Source organism: Tasmannia lanceolata, unplaced genomic scaffold, assembly GCF_043159265.1.
Source record: "Tasmannia lanceolata isolate RefF3 unplaced genomic scaffold, GAP_Taslan_0.1 ptg000037l, whole genome shotgun sequence".
Lineage (NCBI taxonomy): Eukaryota > Viridiplantae > Streptophyta > Magnoliopsida > Canellales > Winteraceae > Tasmannia > Tasmannia lanceolata.
The window spans coordinates 6,351,383-6,371,959 of NW_027518714.1; the positions used below are offsets into that span (position 1 = coordinate 6,351,383).

At 38.4% G+C, this 20,577-nt stretch overlaps 3 protein-coding genes across 5 annotated transcripts in view; 2 read left to right on the top strand and 1 right to left on the bottom strand.

Annotated features, from left to right (window-relative positions):
* Nucleotides 1-20,577, top strand: part of LOC143860341 (putative LRR receptor-like serine/threonine-protein kinase At1g07650) — a 56,792-nt gene that overhangs the window by 26,011 nt on the left and 10,204 nt on the right. Inside the window, exons 27-33 of the mRNA XM_077370927.1 lie at nt 15,932-16,003; nt 16,091-16,162; nt 16,270-16,341; nt 16,440-16,505; nt 18,487-18,552; nt 18,715-18,750; nt 18,911-18,951. Of these exons, the coding sequence (XP_077227042.1) occupies nt 15,932-16,003; nt 16,091-16,162; nt 16,270-16,341; nt 16,440-16,505; nt 18,487-18,552; nt 18,715-18,750; nt 18,911-18,951 (425 nt within the window). The remainder of the gene's footprint in view (nt 1-15,931; nt 16,004-16,090; nt 16,163-16,269; nt 16,342-16,439; nt 16,506-18,486; nt 18,553-18,714; nt 18,751-18,910; nt 18,952-20,577) is intronic.
* Nucleotides 485-4,254, bottom strand: LOC143860180 (protein SRG1-like). Its single transcript, XM_077370741.1, has 4 exons — nt 3,921-4,254; nt 3,558-3,805; nt 2,834-3,158; nt 485-927 (listed from the first exon to the last, which is right to left on the bottom strand). Exons 1-4 carry the CDS (start codon nt 4,170-4,172, stop codon nt 652-654), a joined length of 1,101 nt encoding a protein of 366 aa, XP_077226856.1. The 5' UTR covers nt 4,173-4,254; the 3' UTR covers nt 485-651.
* Nucleotides 11,025-15,818, top strand: LOC143860183 (Leucine-rich repeat (LRR) family protein). Of its 3 annotated transcripts, none has more exons than XM_077370745.1 (9): nt 11,025-11,523; nt 11,932-12,081; nt 13,636-13,707; nt 13,834-13,902; nt 13,994-14,065; nt 14,165-14,236; nt 15,203-15,274; nt 15,556-15,627; nt 15,727-15,818. In XM_077370745.1, the coding sequence occupies exons 2-9, from the start codon at nt 12,077-12,079 to the stop codon at nt 15,800-15,802; spliced, it is 510 nt and encodes a 169-aa protein (XP_077226860.1). In that variant the 5' UTR covers nt 11,025-11,523; nt 11,932-12,076; the 3' UTR covers nt 15,803-15,818. The 3 variants fall into 3 exon arrangements, with proteins under 3 accessions (XP_077226860.1, XP_077226859.1, XP_077226858.1); XM_077370743.1 differs by having other exon boundaries at nt 11,040-11,523; nt 11,915-12,089; XM_077370744.1 differs by lacking the exon at nt 13,636-13,707 and having other exon boundaries at nt 11,026-11,523; nt 11,915-12,089.

Genomic DNA, 20,577 nt, shown 5'->3' on the forward strand with positions numbered 1-20,577 from the left:
TTGTGTTCGTCGGTCAGAGATGCAAAGAACAAAGAATCAATGGTTTGAGAAAACTATTTATTACACTTTGCTAAACCGTTAGAACTTATAACATCATGGTGGGCATTGCAGCAGTATGCAAAAACTCTTGCTTCTTTTTGGGGGAAATGGTGAACTTTTATTACTAAGAACAGCCCTGACCAAGGCAGTCGAGGAGGCAAAATATATCATATGCAAAGGACGGGCGCGAAGGTGCTTTCTGCAAAGGAGGCTAGCAAATCCCTTATCATACACTTGCAAATATAAATAGCTTCCTTTTTATACATCTAATTTCTCATATGGTAACACACATTTAGGAAAAATTGGTAGACATTGTTGGGACCCGGGTAGAACTCACCATTAAAAGCTAGTTGTTAAGAGAGTGCCCTAAGTCCTTATAAACCCATCTACATCCATTCACTTGTCCAAAGTGGGATCTTTGGTTTTTGCGTGGAACCCCAACTCGTACAAAGAGAGCACGATTTTTATTTAGTGTTTGAAACTAAGCAGAAGACATACTCTCTTTCAAGACTATATAAGTTGGCATACATATATCCAGCACCATTTTTATTTACTTTTCGAAACAAAGCAAAAGGCATATTCTATTTCAAGACGATAAAAATGTATGCATCCTCAGCTAGTGTTTCCTCCCTTCTCAAGCCCAGGGGCAATCTTCACGGCCTCGACATGTGACTTGCCTATGAGTTCATTTGAGTAGAAGCCTTTGAGGTAGTTTTGCATGGTTTCCCTCCTGTACAGTGGAGGCCTTTGTAGGTTGGTCAGACTCCGTGCCGGACCGAACTCTGTCTTTAGATTGGGGCTGTGGAATGTAGCGATAGAGATCCTCTCTTTCTCTGAATTTACGGTTGCTCTATGCTCCACACTGTGATAGACGCCATTGCTTACTATCTGTTACAACTTTGAAAAATCTAGATTAGGCAGAGCAAATTTATTCCAGACTGTTATATAATCATTTATACCCATCCACCCCCCCCCCCCTTTGGGTTGGCCCCAAAGGTAGATTTTTAATACCAACGAGTTCTAGGTTTTTTTAATCCAGCACCTGCCGCAATGACGCAATCGCTCTCATACCATGTGAAACAACCGATTACTTGGGAAATTTTATCAGCACCACTGTATTTTGATGATCGCACTCCTCACTTTTTTAAAAGTACGGTATGGCCAGCACCGTAGGATGATCCAAACCGTCCATTAGATGGGCCACACCCAAAATAGGTTGTGCCCCAAAAATCATTTCCATAGGTTGATTCTAACCCTCCGATCTGTAGGGGGGACCGAATGATCCTAATACTCTATAGATCGGAGGGTTAGGATCAACCTATGAAAATAATTTTTGGGGCACAACCTATTTAGGTTATGGCCCATCTAATGGACGGTTTGGATCATCGTACTTTATTAAAGTGAGGAGTGCGATCATCAAAATACAGTAGTGCTGATAACATTTCCCTTACTCTAATAGCTTAAGTAGGGCTGCAACTTGAGCCGGGTTTTGCCCGACCCGCATCGACCCGACCCGAAAATAGCCTGGGTCGGGTTCAGGTTTCATGGGTTTCGGGTCGAGCCGGGTTCAGCATTCAAAAGCCCGCATGAATCTCGGGTCGAGCCGGGTTTGAAGGGGCCCGACCCGACCCGACCCGAGTTACATAAGTTATAGTATGTACATTTTTTTCTATTGTTAGTTAAAGGTTAAAGGGATAATTACATTTACACCCCCTCTAGTTTCTGACACATCCACTTCCACCCCTATAGTTTAAAACGTGACAAATACACCCTTGTAGTTTCAATTTGTTTAAGGTAGGCCCCCTCAGCTGAAGGTTCGTCCATAGATTGAAGGGTTAGGATGATCCGATGGAGCTGATTTTTTGGGCACACCCTATCTATGTCAGGACCCATTATTTGGATGATTTTTTGGTAGTGTTTGGATTCGGGTAGGGGCCCACATTATTTGGATGATCCAAAGCGTTCATTTGATGGGTCCTGACATAGATATGGTGTGCCCAAAAAATCAGCTCCATCGGATCATCCTAACCCTTCAATCTATGGATGAACCTTCAGCTGAGGGGGCAAACCTTAAACAAATTGAAACTACAGGGGTGTATTTGTCACGTTTTAAACTATAGGGGTGGAAGTGGATGTGTCAGAAACTAGAGGGGGTGTAAATGTAATTATCCCAATGTTAAAAGTGAAAACCCACGCACCCACTGTTACTGTATGTGAGTGTAATTTCTGCTTCTATGAGTTGAGTTGATTCAAGTGTTTGATTTAGCATTGTTTGATTGTAATTACAACATTGTTTGATTACAGCATTGTTTGATTCAAGTGTGATGTGAGTGTAATTACATCATTGTTTGATTCAAGTGTAATGTGAGTGTAATTTCTGCTTCTATGAGTTGAGTTGCCTTGCCAAACAAGAATTTTTCTTAAAAATTTGCGTCAACGTGAAAAAACCCGACCCGACCCGAACCGAGCCGAGATTTATCATGGGTAGGGCCGGGTTTGGGAATCGTGGGTTTTCCGGAAAAAAACCCGACCCGAGATATTTCTCGGGTAGGGTTGGGTTCTCCAAAACCCGACCCGCCCGACCCGCCCGACCCGAGTTGCAGCCCTAAGCTTAAGTGGTTAGAGTTGGTGTTATTTAATCATTTATATATATTTCAACAAAAGACAGAGAAGAGAGTAACACAGAAACATTTGAACAGTCGTACCTACGTGGGTCAACAATTTTCCTCTCCATCGTGACTCGGAACACAAACACAAGATGATTTAAAAAATAAAAGAGTGCTGTTTAATTTACCTCCAACACGTCTGCAAGGTTGACTACAAAGGAATTTGGGAGTGGTTTAACAGGAACCCAGATCCCATCTTTCCTTATCTCAAGGCCTTGTGCTTCATTAACTTCAAGGAGAATGGTTAGTAATCCAGCATCAGAGTGAGGTGTGATGCCAATCACACTCTCAGGTTGAGGACATGGTGGATAATAATTCATCCTCATTTCTTGAAACAAATTTTCAAACAAATCTCTCATTTCTTTAGGATCCATTGCTAGAGCTCTGGCTATCATATCCAAAAGAGCCATGACCAGCTTCTGCAACTCCAATGAGTAAGCCTCCAAAACCTCTCTACAATAGAAAAAGAAGCAATTAAGGAACACTCATTTAAAAACATGCGTCTAGAATCTATAGAGATTAGGCATGAACCGACTATATTCCTATAACACGTCGAGTCAACTTGAAAATCATCCAAATTGGTTTCAACTCACTTGCAGAACGAGTCCATAAGAGTTTTTTTTTTTAATGGCGAGGCCAGAATAGCTATTAAATTTTTTTTTTAAATCCCACTATAAATATTTGAACCGATGACTTTATATCTGAGGTCTAAGGTTTTTAACTAGGAAAACTTTAGTTAAAATGATACATACTTTATTTGAAAACTGTTTTCTAAATAATCTATTGAGTCCACAACAGATTGCTCGAGTTGACTCGACTCGGCCCACTTATGAGTCTAGTTTTTGAGCTGACCTGAAAGAAGGAGAGAGATTTTCAAATAGAATGGACTTTCTCCCATGGAATGGAAGGGTAACTAAAAAAAACATGTCTCCCCAATCAAGTTTCTGCTCCTCTGAGACAACGCAGACTTGCCCATATCCCTGTAGTTCGTTAGGTTGCTGTGAAAATTTTCTCTTTTCTTCCAATGGAAGTTCGAAAAAATCTTGTATCTCAGACTTGATTCTCTCAATCAATGAATAGCTAACACCATGGTTAACCAACTGTAAAACATCAACAAAAAATGATTACAACTTACCAATTTATTGTATTAGAATATTAATTTACGGATCAATTCAATAGTAAATATTAAGGTAGAATCTTTGGAGAAAAACTCACATGAAAGAAACCCCAATCTTTGCAAGCAGAGTGTAGTTTGTTCAACTCATCAGGCTGGGAATCCCCTTGAAGCAAACTTTCCATGTCAATGGTTGGAATCGATGGAAGAGTGGCAGCCGGGGAGATGACTGGAGGGTCGTGATCTAGTTGTATGTAGCGAGAAGGGACGGTGAGGATTTGATCTCTGACCAGCTCTTGAACGCTAGGCACTGGCAGAGAACCTCCTAAGCTCGCTAGCTTTGGTGACTCCATATCTAATGCAGAAGAGATAATGGGAGATAGGAAATGAGGGGCAGTTTATTTAGTGGATGTCCCTAGTGCCAGTTGGAAATAAAAAGAAGGGACAAAAGTTCTTTTCCACTTGAATGCTTGACAGCCAAGCTTGAGCCTTTTTTAATCTTTGCAAGCCAGATGCCACACAAACGAGTCTTATTTTTATAAAAATGATATCAACACTACCATGTTTTAATAATTGCACTGACTCTTCTTCTCCATTATTATTTAAAGGATTGCCGAAGGATATTTCCGTTCCCAAAAAACTCTCACAAGCCAATTAAAAAAGGGAAAATGACCAAATGAAAGGGCTATCTACTGACTATGACATTTGAAGAGGGGAGACTTGGAAATAACCAATCTATAGTGATGGTGACTGGTTTGCAAGGGTTTAGGACAAAAATACCCTCATTTTTAAAATACCGTCACCTCTCTCTCTCTCATGGGATGATCCCAACAGTCCATTAGAGGGCCACAATGCCCCCTTTCTCTCTCTCTCGTGGGATGATCCCAACCGTCCATTAGAGGGCCCCAATGCCCTCCTCTCTCTCTCCTGGGATGATCCCAACCGTCCATTAAAGGGCCACAATGCCCCCCTCTCTCTCATGGGATGATCCCAACCTTCCATTAGAGGGCCACAATGCCCCTCTCTCTCTCATGGTATGATCCCAACCTTTCATTAGAGGGCCACAATGCCCCTCTCTCTCTCTCATGGGATGATCCCAACCGTCCATTAGAGGGCCCCAATGCCCCCCTCTCTCTCTCATGGGATGATCCCAACCGTCCATTAAAGGGTCACAATGCCCCCCTCTCTCTCATGGGATGATCCTAACCTTCCATTAGAGGGCCACAATGCCTCTCTCGCTCTCATGGGATGATCCCAACCGTCCATTAGAGGGCCACAATGCCCTCTTTCTCTCATGGGATGATCTCAACCGTCCATTAGAGGGTCACAATGCCCCGTAGTTTCGTGCATCTCTCTCCGGTATCCTCTGATTCTGAGTGAACCTCCTCTCACAGGTAGGTAGTCTCTCCCTCTCAGTTGTGTAAACCATTGGTAATCCTAAATAAACAACTTATAAACACTCTAAAACCACTGCTAAGTTTATATAAACCACTTATAAACACTCTAAACCACTGATAGGCTTATATAAACTACTTATAAACACTTTAAGCCACTGATTACCCTATATTAAACACTTGTAAACACACTAAACCACTCATAGGCTTATATAAAACACTTATAAGCACTCTAAACCACTGTTTACCCTATATAAACCACTTGTAAATACTCCAAACCACTGCTTACCCTATATAAACCACTTATAAACACTCTAAACTGCTGTTAGGCTTACATTAACTACCTATAAACACTCTAAATCACTGCTTACACTGTATAAACAACTTATAAACACTCTAAACAACTGTTTACCCTATATAAACCACTTGTAAATACTCTAAATCACTGCTTACCCCTATATAAACCAGTGCTTACACTGTATAAACAACTTATAAACACTCTAAACCATTGTTTACCCTATATGAACCACTTGTAAAAACTCTAAACCACTGCTTACCCCTATATAAACCACTTACAAACACTATAAACCATTGCTTACATTGTATAAACAACTTATAAACACTCTAAACCACTGTTAAGCCTATATAAACCACTTGTAAACACTATAAACCACTGTTAGGCTTATATAAACAACTTATAAACACTCTAAACCGCTGCTAGGCTTACATGAACCACTTATAAACACTCTAACCCAGTGCTTACACTGTATAAACAACTTATAAACACTCTAAACAATTGTTTACCCTATATAAACCACTTGTAGATACTCTAAACTACTGCTTACCCCTATATAAACCACTGTTTATACTGTATAAACAACTTATAAACACTCTAAACCACTGTTAAGCCTATATAAACTAGTTATAAACAATCTAAACCACTGTTAGGCTTATATAAACAACTTATAAACACTCTAAACCATTGTTTACCATATATTATACACTTATAAATCCTCTAAACCACTGCCAGGCTTATATAAAATACTTATGAACACTCTAAACCACTGTTTACCCTGTATAAACCATGTATAAACACTATAAACCACTGATAAGCCTATATAAACCACTTATAAACACTCTAAACCACTTATAGGCTTAGATAAACCACTATTTACCCTATATAAACCACTTGTAAACACTCTAAACCACTGATAAGCCTATATAAACTACTTATAAACATTATAAAGTACTTCTTACCCTGTATAAACATGTATAAACACTCTAATCCACTGATAAACCTATATAAACCACTTATAAACACTCTAAATCACTGATACGCTTATATAAACCAATGTTTACCCTATATAAACCAGTTGTAAACACTCTAAACCACTGATAAGCCTATATAAACCACTTATAAACACTATAAACTACTTCTTACCCTGTATAAACCATGTATAAACACTCTAAACCACTGATAAGCCTATATAAACCACTTATAAACACTCTAAATCACTGATAGGCTTATATAAACCACTGTTTACCCTATATAAACAAGTTGTAAACACTCTAAACCACTGATAAGCCTGTATAAACCACTTATAAACACTATAAACTACTGCTCACCCTGTATAAATCACTTATAAACACTTTAAACCATTGTTAATCCTTATAAACCAATTATAAACACTCTAAACCACTGGTAAGCCTTAATAAATCACTACTGAGGATTCTTAACCAAAGAAGCTATATAAACCACTTATAAACACCCACTTCAGTAGTGGTTTATCGTAGTGAAATAGTAGTTTAACTTAAGAAATTAGTGGTTTACAGAAAAATAACAATGATTATAAAGTGGAAAACAGTAGTTTAACATGGAAAACTTTCATTCAAGTTTATAAACATGCCTTATAATTGAAAGAGAAGGGAGAGGGCTAGAAATACACACATTTCCATTGAATTGAGGCTTTGTGCAATGGAATGATGGTTTCTAGTGAAGATTTTTGCGATTTCGGAATCTAATAACGTTTTTTTGCAATAGTTATTCTAAATGGAGGCGTTTTCCAATGCAATGAAGGGTTAGGGAGGCTTTGACATCTAAAAATGAGGTTTTTAGCAATAGAATGGAGCTTTTGGCATCTAACAATGGAGGTTTTTGGGTTTCAAAAATGGAGGTTTTTGGTTTATTCATACGTACGTAGGTGAGAGAAAGAAGAAGAAGAGAGAAAAAGGTGGGTTTTGGGATTTGTATTCTAAATGTAATCATTTCAAAAAGGTGATTTGATAGAGAGAGAGAGAATCAATGGCATTTTAGTCATATGCACTCTTGATTGGTGATTTACAAAACACCCCTCTTCAAATGTCATAGTCAGTAGAAACCCCTTCTATTTGGTCATTTTCCCATTAAAAAAACATGGTTGCGCTAATATCATTTCCCATAATTTATTTTACTCTTTTTGAAAGGGTTAAGGTGAGAAATCATATTGCAGCCGACTGTGAAGTCCCATCAAGGTGCTACATCAAATGTACCACCCTTGTTATTTTTTTATCCAACATGCAGCATCTTAAAAAGTGGTGCGCTGCTGTTGGATCAAATATCAAGCATGGTACCATTTTGACGGGACTTGATGGTCGGGCACCATATAAAAACTAGGGTTAAGGATATGTCTAGGCAATTTTGTCAAAAGCTCGGGTTAATGTTGCCTTATTATGTGCTAATTCATCTCCCACACTTAGGCCTACTATGTCTGCTGTGGCGAACATGCTTGAAGCCGCGCCGCTCTAGTTTTGATTTGGAATTTAGAGCTGATAGTGAGCATTATCAACAAATTGACGAGAGCTCAAGTTCAAGTGACGATAAGGCGTTGGTTATGTCAATACATCAATCATCTTTTGGTTCTTCTCCACCCACTTCTGTGTTTGATGAATTTGGATCCTCATTATTGTAAATAACTGAGTGGGAAGATTCTCTCTCTCTCTCTCTCTCTCTCTCTCTCTCTCTCTATATATATATATATATATATATATATATATATGGATCTTCATTTTGTTATTAATCAATCTGAGTCTTTCATATTAGAGAGGATGGCTGATCTGCCTCAAAGGTGGTTCGGTGTGGGAACTTCCGTAGTTTATACTTGATAGTGTATTTTCTTGTTTTCCTAGTGGTAAAAATCTCAGATGAAATCTTCCGGCACTTGCTAGGAAAAGGCATTTTGAAGCTGACTTTTGCATGAGATAAGAGCCATGCAGGCCCCCCCCCCATTGACGGTTTTCGTGAGAATGGTTCACTGTTTGAGGATAAATTCACCCCCCTTTAATGTTTGTCTTTACCTTTAAAACTTAATGAAAACTGCAAGGGGGGTACCATTTCCCAAGTTTTAAAGGTAGTATTATGGGCCCGTTTGGATATCTCATATTTTGTATTTGGATTTGGAATTGAGTTTTTAACTGCAAAACGAATAGATCCGGCAGCTCATGTTGAGGGAGTTGAGAGAGAGGGAAGGGGGTACTTCCTAGTGTAGGGTAGATTTTGATGAGCAAAGAGGGTGAAGGAAACTGCCAGATCTGTGGATTTCCAATTTCTTATTTCCACAACAAATTTAGAAATCTGATTTTTTCCACTGTCAGCTGCTGAATTAAAAATCCAAGAATTTAATCCGATCCAAATTACAATGCAAAAAGGGCTGCAAATGTGAGAAATCCAAATCAAAATCTTCTCGGCATCCAAACGGGAGGTATTTTTTCCATTTGAAACAAAATCTTGATGTATTTACAGTAAAAATAAAGAATTTTCAATAGGGTGACGTCAACATTGATTAGCTTTGTTTTTAGGGAAGTGATATTATCACCCCTATTTCTTCATCGGGCGCCCCATGGAATTTTTTGGTAAAAGTTTTAAATGGAATATTAAAGGCATTTTTCTGTTTAAAATGACGTTTTGCTAACTATGGCCCAAATAGACGTATTTAGACTAAAAATAGTCTATCTTCAAAAGGCCGACATAAACATTGATTAGCTTTGTTTTTAGAGAAGTGATATTATCACACTTTTTCCTTCCCTTGCCCAGCTCATGGATTTTTTTGGTAAAAGTTTTAAACGGAGTATTGTAGGCATTTTTCCGTTTAAAATGACGTTTTGCAAACTATGTTTCAAATAGAGGTTGCTATTATTTATTTATTTTTTTGAATAAAGAAGTAGCTATTATATAATAGCAACATGAAGAGGGGGCTGATAAATTCACCCCCTTCTAGGATAAATTCACCCCTTTTACCAGTGGTCGACAACCCGTTCATCTCTCTCTGATAAATTCACCCTCTTCTAGGATAAATTCACCCCTTTTACCAGCTGTGGACAACCGGTTCATCTCTCTCTCTCTCTCTCTCTCTCTATGAACCTTTGGTGGGGCCTACCGGCTGAATTATTTAGATCCTTGAACAAGGTAGGCCCACCCTTACTTTTTTTCTCACAACCAGTACTATGTTGGATATGTCCAAACCATCTTAAGCTGTGCTCTCCCATCTTCTCCACAATTGGTGCCACCCCCACTTTTTTACGAATATCTTCATTTTTTATTTTATCTAACCTTGTGTGGCTGCACATCCATCTAAGCATTCACATATTCACTACACTCTTCTTATGCACATGCTGGTTCTTGGTGGCCCACAATTCTGAGCCTTACAACATGGTTGGCCTCATAGGTTTCTTATAAAGCTTTCCCTTCAACTTGGTAGGGATTTTACGGTCGTAGAGAACTCCTGAGACAAGCTTCCACTTCAACCAACGTGCTCTTATTCTATGCCTCCCTTCCTACGTGAGCATATATTAATAAAGCCTACCTTGTTTTAAGATCCAAACCATTATGTTGTTGGACTCTCCAATATTACTACACTTCACTTAGCTTTCCCTCTCTTCCCTCTCTCTAACACACACTCTCTACTTATTCCCCTATTCTCCGAGCCTATGCCGCACAACCAAACACTACATACCACTATTCTCCAATGTAATTCCAGGCAAATCCCGTGCTTGTGCTTGTGCTACATCCATGGGAGAGACATGTTAGTCCATCGTGCTGATAAGTTTTAAGTTGCTATTTCGTGTTTGTATTTTAGAGGTTCTGTTGAGTTAGGAGTTTGGTGGAGTTAGTTCTATGTTAGTTTTCCTTATTTTAGTTGGGCTGAAATGATTCCATGAAGTAAAAAAAGCATCTGAATTTTAGCATACGCCAGCGTGTAAAACAGGGAGGTCGATAGTTCTCTCGAAGCAACTCAATATTTGTCTTCTTGATTATTCAAGACACAGGGACGACTAGAAACAGCCAACCCGTACCAGTTTGTCTCGTCCCGTTTGATTACTTGTTCAACTACTCGAGAGTCGAGTCTATTCTTATCACCATTTCTATGGGCCAGCCCCCTCATTAATAAGCGTTGTTTATAGTAAAGTGATATTATCACCCCTTTTTTTTTCTCTTCTTTGATTATTCAAGACACATGGACGACTAAAAGCAACGAACCCGTACCAGCTTGACTCCTCCCGGTTGATTGCTTATTCCGCTACTCGAGTCTATTCTTATAAACTTATCACCATTTTTTCTTCTCTGGGCCAGCCCCCTCATTAATTAGCTTTGTTTATAGGAAAGTGATATTATCACCCCTTTTTCGTCACTGGGCCAGCCCTCTCTCGTGTATATATGACCACCCTTTTAAACTACAAGGGGGTGGCCCAAGGAAGAAGAAGGAACGGATATACCATTTCCCTTTTTTTAGTACCAGTCTTCCTGGAAATGGAGCTCAGATACGTCTGTTCATATTTTCTACAGCAACATTTAATTTTCCTAGAAAAATCATCAGTTTGGTTAGCGAAGGGGTCATTTGGAAGGCAAACGATACATTTACCCCGCTTTTCTTCCCGGGCCACTCCCTCGTAGTGTATAAAGAGTAGTCTTAATTATAAATACACTCGAGGCTGGAGGCAGGTGGCCGGGGGGAGAAAAGGGTGCGAATATTTCACTTCCTTAATGTTAAAACTTAGAATCCAGCGCATAAAATCTCATTTTATGAATAGCGATAGATACCTACGTCTTTTATCAACGACTCACTATCGTCCATTATTTCTTCAACCTCGCAAAAACTCATGAATTCTCCTCTTCTTTAGTTCTAAATTTTTTTTTGTTGAACTCCAGTTTTGGGGATTTAGGAGAAGACCTACCAAAATTGGAAAATGTTTTCCAGACGATTTTGGCTTGTTTTGATTCTTGCTCTGAACTTCTTTGGAGTGTTTGGATCTGGAGCTACTCTCGTGCCTAACGAAGGTAAGCACAAGAGAACCTTTTTTTGTTTGAAAGGTCTAAAAGATTTTGTTTTTGTTTAGTGGCTAAGAAAGATTTTATGTTTCCTCCAAAAATAGGGAATTCTTCTTATGTAATGATTAAAAATAATGGAAACATTTCAGAAAACAATTAAAGACCAGATAATTTTTCTTACTTCTTTATACAATTGCTCTTATCTTTCTATGTTTATCTTTTGAGTGTTCTGTACAAGCACTCATTAGGCTCTATGGAATTAAATTCAAGATTGATAGAAATCTTCTATTTGATCAGAAAATGCCTAAATTTGTGTGTGCCAATACTAATTCCTCGCAAAGTCTCTAATGACATTCTATGATGTTCCCCAACCATTGGCTTTTTCTACTTGTTAATGCAGTGGAGACTCTTCGACAGATCGGCAAGACGATAGGGAAGACGAATTGGGATTTCACTGTAGAGCCTTGCAGTGGAGAATCAGGCTGGATAAGCCCTAGGACAACCAAATATTACAATAATTCTGTCACATGCAACTGCTCATTTGCCAACAACACCACCTGCCATGTGGTAAGCATGTAAGTTTTCTTTAGCTTCTCATTTATTATTTGGAGGAATGCTAAACTGAAGGGCTCCCTTACTAAAACTTGGTCGTACAGATGCCCCATTGGATCCACACCACCCAAATATATTTATCATTCCTTTAATTTTGTATTTTTCATTGCCATTAAAACATGCAATTTTGTAACGGCATGTTTGGCAACCATGAAAAATTATTTCATGGAAAATTCACGGGCCCAATTATAAAAGAGAACCATATAAAATTATTTCATGTATTATATGGTGGCTGGTCGTGCATGCACGTGCAGTCCCAAAAAACAGTGGGGTCCATCTTGTTTGGATGATCCAAACCATTCATATGTTGGGCCTAGCCCTCTGATTTCTTTGGATGTTCCTAGCCCTCTGATTTGTGGAGGTTTAAAAAGGATGGTACGGTATTCAAACCTCAGAGGGTTAGAATCATCCTGTGGAGAATATTTTATGGGCACACCTATCTACGTCAAGGCCCAGCAAATGAATGGTTTAGATCAACCAAACAAGGTGGGCACCACTGCTTTTTTTTTTGAGCTGCATTTGCTTGCAAGGCCGGCGACCATAGAAATTCTCCTATTCCCTCTTTCGTTTATTTGTCCGTGCGGGCAGTGTCGCCCTTGATATTTCATCCAACAGCACCATATTTTTTAAGAGGCTACTGTTGGATCAAGATTCAAGGGTGGTACCGGACTTCACGTATAATTTCTCGGAGAAAACGCATAGTGTAAGCCTTTATAGTACCGTATTTTTCTAAAAGTGTTGTACGGCCTGCACCATAGGATGATCCAAACCGTCCATTTGATGGGCCACAATGTAAATAGGTTGGGCCCAAAAAAATTATTTCCAAAGGATGATCATAGCCCTTCGATCTAGAGAGGAAATGAATATTATGGCTACCTCTATAAATGGGAGGGTTGAAATCATCATAAGTAAATAATGTAAATAGGTTGGGCCCAAAAAACTTATTTCCAAAGGATGATCATAGCCCTTCGATCTAGAGAGGAAATGAATATTATGGAAACCGGCCTCTATAAATGGGAGGGTTGAAATCATCATAAGTAAATAATTTTTTGGGCACAACCTATTTATGTTATGGCCCATCAAATGGACGGTTTGGATCATCCATTGGTGTAGGCTCGTATAGTACTTTTAGAAAAATAAGGGACCATAAGGGCTTAAACCATATATTTTTCTCTTGTTTACTTAGAAGAGGCGACTCGTGCTAGATTGATGGAGTAAAAAGAAGTAGGGGCGGACTGAGAACAACTTGGGTAGAAACTGTGAGGAAAGACTTGATAGCTAGGAACATAACAGAGACCATGACCTTGGATAGGATAGGATAGGCTGGAAGAAAATGAATGCAGAATAACCCAAATAATAGAGCCGTTAGAGAAGAACCCGAATAGAGCCATATGAGCCATTTAGCCGACCCCAACTAGTTTGGGAAGGCTTTGTTGAGTTGAGTTACAAGCGATTGTGTGGTGTAGGGTGTATTTCTAAAAGCTCTTTTCCCTCTCATTTGGACTGCAGGGTTCTGAAGCGTCAGAATCTTTCGGGCGTTCTTCCCCCGGAACTCAACGGACTTCCTTACCTTCAGGAAATGTAACTTTCAATTACCAATGCCAACAGCTCACGTTAACTTTTATTAACGCTTTACGTCTAAATTACGCCTCTAATGAGAAGCCCTTTTTTTTGCCCTTAACAACTTTCTTCCACTTTTGGACGCAGTGATCTCACTAACAACTTCCTAAACGGTACAATACCTCTCCAATGGGCCACCTTGCCTTTGCAGAAAATGTAAGCTTTTTACCTGCCTATTCAATGGTAAGTGTAGAAAATCATAAACCCACTTTTTTCTAAAGTTAACAAAGAGATTTTTTTTTCGCAGCGCTCTTATTGGAAACCGCTTATCTGGGTCAATTCCGAAGGAACTTGGAAATATTACCACTCTCAAAGAACTGTAGGTTTTGATTCTTTTCACATAAATTTAGAATTCCTAGCCTAGTTTCATTTGGGTCCGTTTACATTTCGATTTTAAAGGAGCTTACTGAATTTTCAGGGTCCTAGAAGCCAACCAGTTTTCAGGGGTTCTTCCTCGAGAACTTGGGAATCTGACCAACCTAAAGAGACTGTAAGACCCTTTATTCTTCTTTATACGCGGTTCTATTTCTGGGTAGAAATCACCATTAAAAGTAAGATTGCATATATTTTCACATCACAAACATGATCTCAGTGATAACAATTATATCAATATATTGGAAAATAATTTGGAATGTTATTCAACTCAACTCAACTCAACAAAGGCTTTGTCCCAAACTAGTTGGGGTCGGCTAAATGAATCATTTAGAAAAAAATTCATGAAGAAGGTAAAAGGAATCTACCCGGCTCTAATCTTGGTTCTAGTTGGGTTCTTCTACGTGGATCATTTTATTCCATTATATCCTATCCAATGTCATGTTCTCTGTTATGTTCCTAGCTATCAAGTCTTTACTCAATGTTTCTACCCAAGTTGTTTTCGGTCTTCCCCTACCTCTTTTTACTCCATCAATTTAGCACGAGTCGCCTCTTCTCACTGGAGCATCCAAAGGCCTACGTTGGATATGTCCAAACCATCTTAGGTGGTGCTCAACAATTGGAGCCACCCCACCTTTTTATGAATGTCTTCATTTTTAATTCTATCTAGCCTTGTGTGGCCGCACATCCATCGAAGAGATGTTATTCAAGAGATATTTAAAAAAGTCATAGTCCACCTATATGAATTGGGTTGGGTTTTGGATTTTTTCTCTTAAACCCGACCCTACCCAAGATTGAGTTGGGTTTTTCAATCTAAAACCCGATCCAACCCAAGACCCAATATTTCTAAACCCGACCCGTGTTATTTTTGGGTCTGGTCAATGCGGGTTGAGTAAAACCCGACCCAAGTTGCAACCTTACTTAAAAGCTAGCCATTAAGGGGAGGGTGCCCCAGTCCTTTTAAGCACTTCAACATCCATTCACTTTTCTGATGTAGGATCTTTGCTTTCATGCGGAACACGTAACAATCTCAACAATTTTGGCATATTTTTTATCATTCAATGCCTTATTTTCGTGCTTGCAGTTTGGTTTCCTCAAACAACTTTAGGGGAGAGTTGCCGAATACACTTGCTAGACTCGCGAACTTGAAGGATGTGTAAGAACCACTTTGGATACCTCTAAAATCATTTACATATAATCTTATATGAAAATTATTTTAAATATTATTATTTGCAAATAATTGTTATATTATCTTTAGAAATGGTACTGTTAATGGCTTCCAAAGAGGTCTTGATGTCTCATTGGCAAATAAAATAAAATAAATATTATTTGCAAATGAGGGCCAATTTTTGGTGGCCTCCAAGCTTTTCTATTCTTTTCCTTTTTCATGCATATTGTTCAAGCCTACAATTACTTCTTTTGGGGGCACCAATGCAGTAGGTTAAGTGATAACAACTTCACTGGAAAGATATCCGATGTCATTCAAAACTGGACAAAACTTATAACATTGTAAGCATTTTGTTCTTCTGCATTTATGAGCTTTATTTGGGTAGAGGTTCTGAATTTCATTCTTTATCCCTTATTTTGTTCATGATCCATCATTGGCAGAGAATTATATGCAAGTGGCCTGGATGGACCTATTCCTTTTGCCATTTCTGTTATGCCTAACCTAACCACCCTGTAAGTAGAGCCTTCTGAGTTCATGTCACTAGTTGTTTTAAGTCTCAAGACGTTTCTCATCATCGTGGGATAGGCAAAGAAAATTGAAGGTTCTGATTTTTTTAATAGCAAGTTTGGGGAAATTTTGATACAGGTCGATCAGTGACATAAATGGAACAGGGTCGAGTTTCCCTGATCTGGGTGAGAAGAAACTTTTGAGGATCCTGTGAGTTATTGTTTAGCTTTATCATGTTCTAGAGAATTAATACCTTTTAAGCGTATTGATGTACATACATCTGATTCTATGTTTCAGGGTATTGAGGAATTGTAATATTTCTGGAGAGGTCCCTAAATATCTGGCGGAAATGCCACGCCTGAGAACTTTGTAAGTCAATTATTAAAGCTTAGAAAAAGGTCTTTCTTACCCAGTTTTATGCTTCTTGTCTAGTTGCTCTAGTGATTCTTTTGGGACAAAATTGTGATTTTTCTTAGCAGAGATCTCAGCTTTAACAAGTTGGTAGGCACAATTCCAAACCTTGAAGCGCTGAAAGAAATTCTTTTCATGTAAGAATGCTAATTTCTCAGAATATATGGTGACTGTTATTATTCTATTAAAAGCTGATGGTCAATCATTATGAATATATTATTTGTCTTTTGGTTAGGTACTTCACCGACAACTTGCTATCTGGACATTTACCAGACTGGTTGCTAAAGAAACCCTACGCCATGTATGTTTATCTTCCTTGATGCTTTCAATGCTTGTTGTTGGAATCTGGATCGAATTTCATATCTCATTTTCCTTAATGACCCTCACTAGGGATACATTATGAACATAGGCAAAATTACCTCACTTAAGATGCAATAAGTAATAGGGACAAAATAACCCTATGATCGCAGCAAAAAATAAAAGTATAAGTGCCTAGTAACATACCTTTAATAATTATCACATCCTTTCATATTTGTATGCATGTTACATTTATAATGAAATATCATCTCTCTAATATGTACTCTTGAGTTTTGTTTTTTGTTAATCTTTCATGTATCCTTTTTGCTTAATGACATTATCATTCTTATCTTTTATAAACTTGAATACCTAAGTTCTAGTGATGGACTTCTCGATGAATGTATTTGGAACTTAGTACTTAAAATTATTGAGACAAGAAAACTACCCATCATGTTGTTTAGGTTGTCAAGAGGCATAAAATGTGTGGCTGATGGGAAAGCACGGCTCCAATAAATTGTAAAATCTATAATAAGTATGCTAATGAGATGGAAGTGGACAATTTGTGAAGAAAGGAATTCATGTGGAGGAGTCTAAACTCAGTTTCTTCATTCTTCAAAAGAACATAATACAATGGATAAATAACTAAAATACCTCTACTTATGATTGTTGACCATTTCTAACACTCGTCCCCTCAAGTTGAAGTGTTCCTTGGAACATGTTTAGATTATCTACCAAGTTATGGTGTGGCAGTCTATAGTAAGGTCCTTCGTAAAAACTTCATGACTAGTTACAAAACTAGGATAAACTTCACTGTAGAAGAATAAAGTTTTTAGGGTGATGCCCAACTTATGTATGTTGCATGTTTTTCTTTTTTCTTTTCCTTTTCTATTATATTTAAGTGATGAATTTACGGGTGTAATTTCCTTTTTTTTCTTGCTCACTTGAGCTTAAGTGATGTTGGCCACTTAAGTGAGTGGGCCTCAATTTCGCGAGTTAGGGTTTTCCCTCTTGCGCAAATAATAAAAGATAAAAGTCACAGGTTTATGAATAACTCAATCATACAAACACTTTTCTCTCCTTCATCTCTTCTTTTTACACTTCTCTCTGCTCATCCCTAATTCTATATTACTCCTCTGTCCTATTTTGTTTTGTTGTCTACCATGGGTTAGAATATAACATGATATCAAACGAGGTTCTTATCTAGATCTAGATCCGAACACTAAAAGTGGGAAGCGACAAGCTCTAAAGGAACTAAAGAGTAAATGTGTGCCAAGCGTCAAAGAAAGTAAACATTGAGCATGTAATAAGCCTCATTGGAAGCGAACAAGAAGTGCATAAAAAGAATAGGTTGTGGTGGGTAAGGAAGGGTTAATATAGGTAAAGATTACAAGTAGAAAGAAGACTTCACACCTAATTAGAAAAAATCAACATAATTTTCATTTAAAACTTAATATAAGTTTTCAATTTTTTAATGCACTCTTTTTTTAAATACGCTCCTTCGACAGTATCAAAAGGAAAAAATATCCTTTTAGGAAGAAATTACAACTTAAACAGGAAGCGTACTTTCAATTAAGAGGAAACACGTAGGAAGCGCCCTTCCCCTAAATTTGGGAAGCGAGAAGAACTTAGCTTCCTAAGCGAGTTTTCAGGGCTTCCTAAGCGAGTTTTCAGGGAAGGAAGCTTCCCGTCCAACTAGGAAGTTTCCTGCTGGATCTTTATCGTTATTTTGGTTCCTCTAGCCTTGGTTTTGTGCACTAGTTTATATGTGTTTGGATGGGGGTGTTATGAGTTACGAGACCGAAAAGAAAATTTTAGGGATCATAGAATTACTAATTTGAACAAGATGCTCTAATGCTGTTGAAATTTCACCATTGAAGTCTCTAAATGATTTCTTCCACATTTTATAACCTATTAACACGACAGTACTTATTTCTTCTATATTTTATTTTTTACTTCCAAGAAATGATGGTTCATAAGGCATGCAGTGATCTTTCCTACAATAATTTTACTTGGGGAAGCTCTGGGATATCTGATTGTCCACGACAGAACGTGTAAGACTAGTTTTGTTTGCTTTAGCTTTCTCTTTACTTTGCGCTTTAGTTTTTTATTTACTTTGCAGCTTCATACATATGTTCCTCTCTCTCTCTCTCTCTCTCTCTCTCTCTCTCTCTCTCTCTTTTGTACTACTGAAAATTTTCACTGTGTATCTACAGCAACTTATTTGAAAGCTTTTCTACGGGGAACAGTTCGTAAGCTTCTAAATCCCTTAATTTGGAATTTCAGTAGAAGTTGTTAGAGATAATTATTCGTGTTGTCTAACAGCTTCTTTTGTTTATTTGGAGTCGTAGAACACTTGTTTAAGTATGATGCTATAATTCTCACGTGTTCTTGACAACATTGTTGATGTAGAAATGGAGTTTGCTCAAATACTAAATTTCCTTGTCCGCAATGTAAGTATGTAGTCTGGAATTAGAACATGATGCAGTACTTTGAACTTTTCTCTTTCGTTCACAAGTCTCTCTGGGGTTCTCTTTGATGTTTCTTTCAAAATATGCAATCAGCATCATCCACAATTGGACCAACCACTGATCCTATAACTCAGTCGATTCAGTTGAAGGGCCAAATGGGCAGATCCAGGTCAGATTAAGTGAAACACCAAAATTTAGGAAGATGATAAAAGTGGGGGAAATATACCGTAATATTGAAATTAACAGTAATCTTGCCGCCAAAAAAAAAAAAAACAGTATTCTTGCCACTTGTAAAACAAAAGGCATCATGTTTCTAAAATTTGAGCTAAATGCAATTTAAAATAGCAAAACTATGCTCTGAACTCTTGCTACAAGCCACAAAATGATCCATTTTAGAAAAATGATCAACAACCACAAGGATAGAATCGTTACCATACTTGGTCCCAACACAAGAACCATGGAAACATCTTCCCATGGAGCATCGGGTTCAGGCAAAGGTGTGTAAAGACCTGTGTTCTGAGAATGAGCCTTTGATATGTGATGTGTCCTGCATCTATGAACGTATTGTATGACATCCATTCGCAATTTTGGCCAATAGAACTTATCTTCATTCAGAGCCATAGTTTTGCCACGGCCAAGATGTCCTCCAAGGCCACTCCCATGTTGTTATGCGATAATGGCTTGTCTTAGTGAACAATCTGGCACTCAAAGTCTGCTGCCCTTGAATAAATAACCCTCTCGTATGAGAAAATCACCTATTGGTTCATACTGGCAAGCTTCCCAAACGTGGCCAAAATCTGTGTCATTATCATACAATTCCGTCAAGAGCTTGAAGCGATAATGGTGACTCCCATAGTGCTAAGCAAGAGTGCCCTCTTACTCAATGCATCTGCTACCACATTTTGACTTCCCGCCTTGTGCCGAATAACAAAGTCGAAGAGTTGTAGAAACTCCACCCACTTAGCGTATCTTCGGTTAAGCTCTTGTGCCATCACGTTCTCTCAACTCCCACTGTCAATGATGAGAGTACATATCTTGCCATTGGACGCACATCTTGTATGGAAAATATTATGCCACAACCAATCTGGCTTTTCTTCAACTTTGGATGTATTCATAGCATGCCGAATAACTAACTCCTCGCCATGATCACTCCAAGTGATCTCGTCACTCTCATCATCATTATAATCATCAAAGTGTGGTTGTTCATCTAGAATATTCGCTTCGGTAAACTTATCAACTTCTTCGACCAAGTTCACGTACCTTCGATTTGGGCACTTTGTCGTTATATGACTGAAACCCAAACACTTAAAGCACTTAGATGCCCCACTGGTCTTTGGCTGGTTGGAAGGGTTAGAGTTCTGACTAATATCTCTTTGGCCTTCATCCCATTTGTCACACTCTCTACGATCGTTTCACTGTCGAAACGAACTAGTATTAGTCGCAGAAATTGCATGTCGCCTTGAGTGCTGCTTTTTTTGCTTCTTGGTGGTAATGGCCAGCTTGTACACATCGTTGTAACTCAATAGGGTTGTAAGGTCATCACACCCCGAATATCCTTCTATAAGCCTTCCAAATAGCGTGCAACAGTTTGCTCTTCAGGCTCGGTTA